At 55.4% G+C, this 6,752-nt stretch overlaps 1 protein-coding gene across 1 annotated transcript; it reads left to right on the plus strand.

Moving 5' to 3' along the window:
- The first annotated feature begins 702 nt into the window (after positions 1 to 702).
- LOC149521738 (uncharacterized) lies at positions 703 to 2,346 on the plus strand. Its single transcript, XM_089772979.1, has 2 exons — positions 703 to 1,554; positions 1,750 to 2,346. The coding sequence occupies exons 1-2, from the start codon at positions 1,005 to 1,007 to the stop codon at positions 2,199 to 2,201; spliced, it is 1,002 nt and encodes a 333-aa protein (XP_089629105.1). The 5' UTR covers positions 703 to 1,004; the 3' UTR covers positions 2,202 to 2,346.
- Positions 2,347 to 6,752: the final 4,406 nt, after the last annotated feature.

Below are 6,752 nucleotides of genomic sequence, written 5' to 3' on the forward strand. Positions count from 1 at the left end.
TCATGAAATAATAGAGTTCATGATCTTAAGGAAAGGTAGAAGGGAGACCAGCACAATTGAGGTAATGGATTTCAGGAAGGCAGATTTTGATAAGCTCAGAGAACTTGTAGGTAAGGTCCCATGGGAAGCAAGACTGAAAGGAAAAACAACTGAGGAAAGTTGGAAGTATTTCAAAGGGACGTTGTTAAGGGCCCAAAAGCAAACAATTCCGCTGTGTAGGAAAGATAGAAAATATGGCAAAAGACCAGCTTGGTTTAACAAGGAGATCTTGCATGATCTCAAAATAAAAAAGGAGTCATATAAAAAATGGAAACTAGGACAAATAACAAAGGATGAATATAGGCAAGCAACACGGGAATGCAGGGGCAAGATTAGAAAGGCAAAGGCACAAAATGAGATCAAACTAGCTACAGGCATAAAGGGAAACAAGAAGACCTTTTATAAATACATTAAAAGCAAGAGGAAGACCAAGGACAGCGTAGGCCCACTGCTTAGTGAGGAGGGAGAAGCAGTAACAGAAACTTGGAAATGGCGGAGATGCTCAATGACTTCTTTGTTTCGGTCTTCACCGAGAAGTCTGGAGGTGTGCCTAACGTAGTGAATACAAGCAGAGAGGGTATGTCTACACTAGAAAGTTAGTTCGAACTAACGGACGTTAGTTCGAACTAACTTTCCTATGCGCTACACTAGCGCTCCGTTAGTTCGAACTTAATTCGAACTAACGGAGCGCTTAGTTCGAACTAGGTAAACCTCATTTTACGAGGACTAACGCCTAGTTCGAACTAGCTAGTTCGAACTAAGGGCTGTGTAGCCCTTTAGTTCGAACTAGTGGGAGGCTAAGGCTTCCCAGGTTTCCCTGGTGGCCACTCTGGCCAACACCAGGGAAACTCTATTGCCCCCCTCCCGGCCCCGGAGCCCTTAAAGGGCCACGGGCTGGCTACTCACTTTGTGCCAGTTGCAAGGCTGCAAGCACCCGTGCCTGCACAGCCTGCACCTGCCACAGGATGAGCCAGCCATCCGAGGGCTCCCAGCCCTCCACTGCTCCCCACGACCAGCCTGGCGGCTCCCGGGAGCCTGCCCGGGGGCGCAAAAGGCGGGCGCCCACCTGGTCAAGTGCGGAGATCGTGGACCTCATCGAGGTTTGGGGGGAAGCCTCAAATGTCCACGATCTCCGCACTAGCCACCGGAACGCGGCCGTCTATGGACGCATGGCTGCCAGCCTGGCCGCCAGGGGCCACCAGCGCAGCCGGGAGCAGGTGCGCTGCAAGATTAAAGACTTGCGGCAGTCCTACTCCCGGGCCTGCCTGCCAGGGGCTGACCCGGAGGCCTGCCCCCACTTCCATGCCCTGGACCGCATCCTGGGGCCTCATGCCGTCCCTGCCCCCCGGGACGTGATTGACCCCGGGGCAGAGGGACCGCTCCTGGACACGGAGGAGGAGGAAGAGGGCTCTGAGAGCCAGGAGCCTGCCGCCAGCCTTCCCAGGACCCGGGACCCCCGAGGCACCCCACAGAGCCGCTCGCCTGCATCATCAGAGGCCGGGGAGGCGTCCACCTGTGAGTACCCTCTTGTTCCCCTTATGTGTACGGGGGGCTGGGGCGAGAGGGAGCCCCGGGACCGTGCGCCTGGGCCTTGCCCATCACAGAGCAGCAGCTGGGGATCCTGCAGGGGCCCTGGCCTTGCAGAGGGGAGATGGGTTTCACACACCTGGGCCCCTGGGGTAATTGACCGCTAGTCTTCTTGCACCACAGCTGCAGCACCGGGGCCTGCAGGGCGCACCACACCGCCTGCAGCAGCCGCCCGCGCCCGGGCAAGCAGGACAGCCAGGAACCAGGAGGACTACCAGAGGCGGCATCTCCGGTTCCTGGACCGACAGCTCCGTCTCCAGGACCACTGGGTCCAGGAGGACCTCAGGCTGCGCCAGAGGAGTCTGGAGGCCCTGGAGGAGCAGGGACGTGCCCTGCGAGGCCACCTCCAGAGCCTGCTGGACCGCTTTCCATTTCCTCCTCCCCCTGCTCCCCCTCTTGCTCCCCCTCTTGCTCCCCCTGCTCCCCCTGCTCCTCCTGCTTCCGCTCTTGCTTCCGCTCCTGCTTCCTCCACACCCCCTGTCCTCTCTGCCCCCCCCTCCACAACCATTCCCCACCGACGCCCCCGGACCCGCAGTGTGGCGAGACGGGAGAGGCACCCAGACTCCCACCCCTGAGCTTTCCTTTCCCTTCCTCCCTTCCCTCCCCTCCCCTTCCAGCTCCCTCGTCCCAGGTTTCCCCCTCCCTTCTCCCACCTTCATTCCTCCCTCCCCCACCCCAGTTCTCTGAAATAAACAGACGTTTTTGTTTGAAAAACAGGTGTCTTTATTGTACAGTAGATAGGGAGGGGAAAGGGGAAGGGGGGGGGGTAGGGTGGAAGAAGGCCCCGGTGGGGCATGCAGGGAGAGGTCAGTCCTCCTCCTCCTCCACCTGGAAGCTCTCCCGCAGGGCTTCCCGGATCCGGATGGCCCCCCGCTGGGCTTCCCGGACAGCGGCGGTGCGGGGCTGACCGTAGTGTCCAGCCATGCGGTCAGCCTCAGCCATCCAGGCTGGCAAGAAAGCCTCCCCCTTCCGCTCACACAAATTGTGGAGCACACAACATGCCGCCACCACGGGAGGGATGTTGTGCTCGGCCAGGTCCAGACGGGTGAGGAGGCATCGAAAGCGGGCTTTCAGTCGCCCGAAGGCCCCCTCCACCACGATGCGGGCCCTGCTCAGCCTGTTATTGAAGGCCTGGCGGGAGGGATTGAGGTGCCCCGTGTAGGGCTTCATGAGCCACGGCTGCAGTGGGTAGGCGGCATCCCCCACCAGGCAGACGGGCATGTCCACATCCCCGACCCTGATGTGGCGGTCGGGGAAGAAGGTCCCGTCCTGCAGCCGCTGGCACACGGAGGAGTTCCGGTACACCCGGGCGTCGTGTGCTTTGCCGGACCAGCCCACATTTATGTCCGTGAACTGTCCCCGGTGGTCACACACGGCCTGCAGGATGACGGAGAAGTACCCCTTGCGGTTCACGTACCGGGACGCCTGGTGTTCCGGGGCACGGATGGGGATGTGCGTCCCGTCGATGGCCCCCCCGCAGTTGGGGAAGCCGAGGGCGCCGAATCCCCGGATGACGGCATCCGGGTCGGCGAGGCGGACCACCCTGCGGAGCAGCACCCGGTTGATGGCCTTGACCACCTGCGGAGAGAGACACAGCAAAGCGTCAATCAGTGGGGCGCCCGGGTGGCTGGGAGCATTCATGCCCTGGCAGTGCCCCGCGCCCCACTCCCGGAAGCAACCCCCCTGGCGGCGTGTAGTACGGCCGGGACAGCCCGACCCCTCCGGTGCGGGGCGCCTTCGCCTCCTCCCGCCCCCCCCTTTGTCCCTGGGGCGGCCCATCCCCTCCTCGCAGCCCCCCTCCCCCCCGGCTCGGTGGCTGACGAGCGCCGTACCTGCATGAGCACTGCTCCGACAGTGGATCTCCCCACGCCGAACTGGTTCCCGACGGATCGGTAGCTGTCCGGCGTGGAGAGCTTCCAGAGGGCGATGGCCACCCGCTTCTGGAGGGGGATGGCGGGCCTCATGCGAGTGTCCCTTCTTTGCAGGGCAGGGGCGAGCCACTCGCAGAGCTCCAGGAAGGTGTCCCTCCTCATCCTAAAGTTCTGGGTCCACTGTCGGTCGTCCCAGTGCTCCAGGACGATGCGGTCCCACCAGTCGCTGCTGGTGTCCAGACGCCAGATGCGGCGGGGCACGCCGGTGCCGGGGCGCCGCCGCGGCTCCTCCACGGCCCCCATGGCGGCCAGTCGGAGAGGCAGGGGGCTGACGTTCCCCAGGTGGTGCCAGGCAGCCTCGAGCCATTGCTGGCAGGCTTGCAGCAGCAAGTCCAGAACGTGCACCAGAAGGTGCAGGGCGAGCCGTGGCTCCATGTTGCCACCTGCGGCGGCCCCCCCGAAGGGAAGCACCGACACAGACGGGCACAGAGACCAACGCTTTGCTGTCCCTCGGCGAGGTTGGCAAGCAAGCAGGAAAAGCTGAGAACCGGCTGTCCAGGGGGGTCCCTTTAAGCACGAGCCTCAGATAGCCTCAGACAGCAGCCACACAAAGCAACTGCTGACCTGATGCCCTGCCAGAACCGGTTTCAGCTGCCCTTAAATGCCCCCCTGCGTCCAATCAGTGTGGACGCGCTAGTTCGAACTAGCAAAACGCTAGTTCGAACTAGTTTTTAGTTCTAGATGCGCTAGTTCGAACTAACTTAGTTCGAATTAACTAATTCGAACTAAGTTAGTTCGAACTAGCGCTGTAGTGTAGACGTACCCAGAGAGAGTAAGTTTAGAAGATAGGATACACAAAGAACAAGTTAAAAATCACTTAGGAAAGTGAGATGTCAGCAAGTCACCAGGTCCTGATGAAATGCATCCCAGGATACTCAAGGAGCTGATAGAGGAGGTATCTGAGCCTTTAGCTATAATCTTTGAAAAATCACGGCAGACAGGGGAGATTCCAGAAGACTGGAAAAGGGCAAATATTGTGCCCATCTATAAAAAGGGGAATAAGAACAACCCAGGAAACTATAGACCGGTCAGTTTAACGTCTGTCCCAGGGAAGATAATGGAGCAGGTAATTAAGGAAATCCTATGCAAACACTTGGAAGGTAATAAAGTGATAGGGAATAGCCAGCATGGGTTTGTGAAGAACAAGTCATCCAAACTAATCTGATAGCTTTCTTTGATAAGATAACGAGCCTTGTGGATAAGGGAGAAGCGGTGGATGTCATATACCTAGACTTTAGTAAGGCATTTGATACGGTCTCGCATGATATTCTTATTGATAAACTAGGCAAATATAACTTAGATAGGGCCACGATAAGGTGGGTGCATAATTGGCTGGATAACCGTAGTCAGAGAGTTGTTGTTAACGGTTCTAAATCCTGCTGGAAAGGGATAACAAGTGGAGTTCCTCAAGGGTCTGTTTTGGGACCTGTACTGTTCAATATCTTCATCAATGATGTAGATATTGGGATAGAGAGTACGCTTATTAAGTTTGCAGATGATACCAAACTGGGTGGGGTTGCGACTTCTTTGGAGGATAGGGACATAATTCAAAATGACCTTAGCAAGTTAGAGAAATGGTCAGAGGTAAACAGGATGAGGTTTAATAAAGAGAAATGCAAAGTGCTCCACTTAGGAAGGAACAATCAGTTCCATACATACAAGATGGGAAGCGACTGTCTAGGAAGGAGCATGGCGGAAAGGGATCTAGGGGTCATAGTGGACCACAAGTTGAATATGAGTCAACAGTGTGATGCTGTTGCAAAAAAAGCAAATATGATTCTAGGTTGTATCAACAGGTGTGTTGTAAGCAAAACTCGTGAAGTCATTCTGCCGCTCTACTCTGCACTAGTTAGGCCTCAGCTGGAGTACTGTGTCCAGTTCTGGGCGCCACATTTCAAGAAAGATGTGGAGAAATTGGAAAGGGTACAGAGAAGAGCGACAAGAATGATTAAAGGTCTAGAGAACATGACCTATGAAGCCAGGCTTCATGAACTGGGCTTGTTTAGTTTGGAAAAAAGAAGATTAAGGGGGGACATGATAGCGGTTTTCAAATATCTAAAAGGGTGTCACAAGGAGGAAGGAGAAAATTTGTTCCTCTTGGTTTCTGAGGACAGGACAAGGAGTAATGGGCTTAAAGTGCAGCAGGGGAGGTTTAGATTGGACATTAGGAAAAAATTCCTAACTGTCAGGGTGGTCAAATATTGGAATAAATTGCCAAGGGAGGTGGTGGAATCTCCCTCTCTGGAGATATTTAAGATCAGGTTAGATAGACATCTGTCAGGGATGGTGTAGACGGAGCTTGGTCCTGCCTTGAGGGTGGGGGGCTGGACTCGATGACCTCTTGAGGTCCCTTCCAGTCCTATGATTCTATGATTCTACTCCAGTGACTTTCTTTTGGCTATGCTGTGCTTTGGGTCGAGAGCTCAAATCACTGAGAGCTAAAAACCACTAGATTTGGTACAGAGCCAAACCCACCAAAAACTGACAGAAGGTTTTTAAGGCTCTAGAGTCCCGGCTTAACAAGGCCTTGGCTGGGATGATTGAGTTGGGTTGGTCCTGCTTTGGGCAGGGGGCTGGACACGATGACCCCCTGAGTCTATTCCAGCCCTAGGATTCTATGATTCTAAGTAGCAAGTGGATGGTGACTGGGAACCAACAGGTCAGTGATTGAGGGATGGGACAATTGGCCAACAGAGTGGCGGTGGCATGATGAGCGGCCAGCAGGGTGGTGACGGAGAGGTGAGACAAACAGCCAGCAAGGCAGCAGCAGAGAACAATGAGCAGGCTGATGGTGAGTGACCAGCAGAGTAACTAAGGGGCCTCTTTGCTTACCCCCACTCAGTACGGGTGGTGAATTCTGCAGATGCCCCTCTGAAACCTGGGTCTGCTGTTACCTAGGGCAGCAACTGTGAGTGGGATGCAGGGAAGGGTTGGGCATGTGAAGGGGACATTTACATTGCTGGACACTTAAAAAGCAACGAATAGTCTAGCAGCACCTTTAAGACAAAAAAACAAGTCGCTTTAGTGGGCATGACCCATTTCTTCAGCCACTTCTACACAACCCGCATCTTAAAAGTCCAGATCCAAGAATAAATAAGAGAAGGCGGAGGGGGGAAGAAAACAATAGTGAATTAGAGTATTCAAGTTACAAGAGGCTGATAAGAACAATTTGCACCTCTAAAAGGACGTTGCCCA

Source organism: Pelodiscus sinensis, chromosome 23, assembly GCF_052426305.1.
Source record: "Pelodiscus sinensis isolate ZL-2025 chromosome 23, ASM5242630v1, whole genome shotgun sequence".
Classification (NCBI taxonomy): Eukaryota; Metazoa; Chordata; order Testudines; family Trionychidae; genus Pelodiscus; species Pelodiscus sinensis.

What these genes read in the sequence shown, in the direction of transcription:
- LOC149521738 (XM_089772979.1), top strand. Translation starts at nt 1,005, where the DNA reads ATGAGCCAGCCATCCGAGGGCTCCCAGCCCTCCACTGCTCCCCACGAC. An exon ending in GGCCGGGGAGGCGTCCACCT is followed by an intron (nt 1,555 to 1,749) that starts GTGAGTACCCTC and finishes CTTGCACCACAG; the next exon opens with CTGCAGCACCGGGGCCTGCA.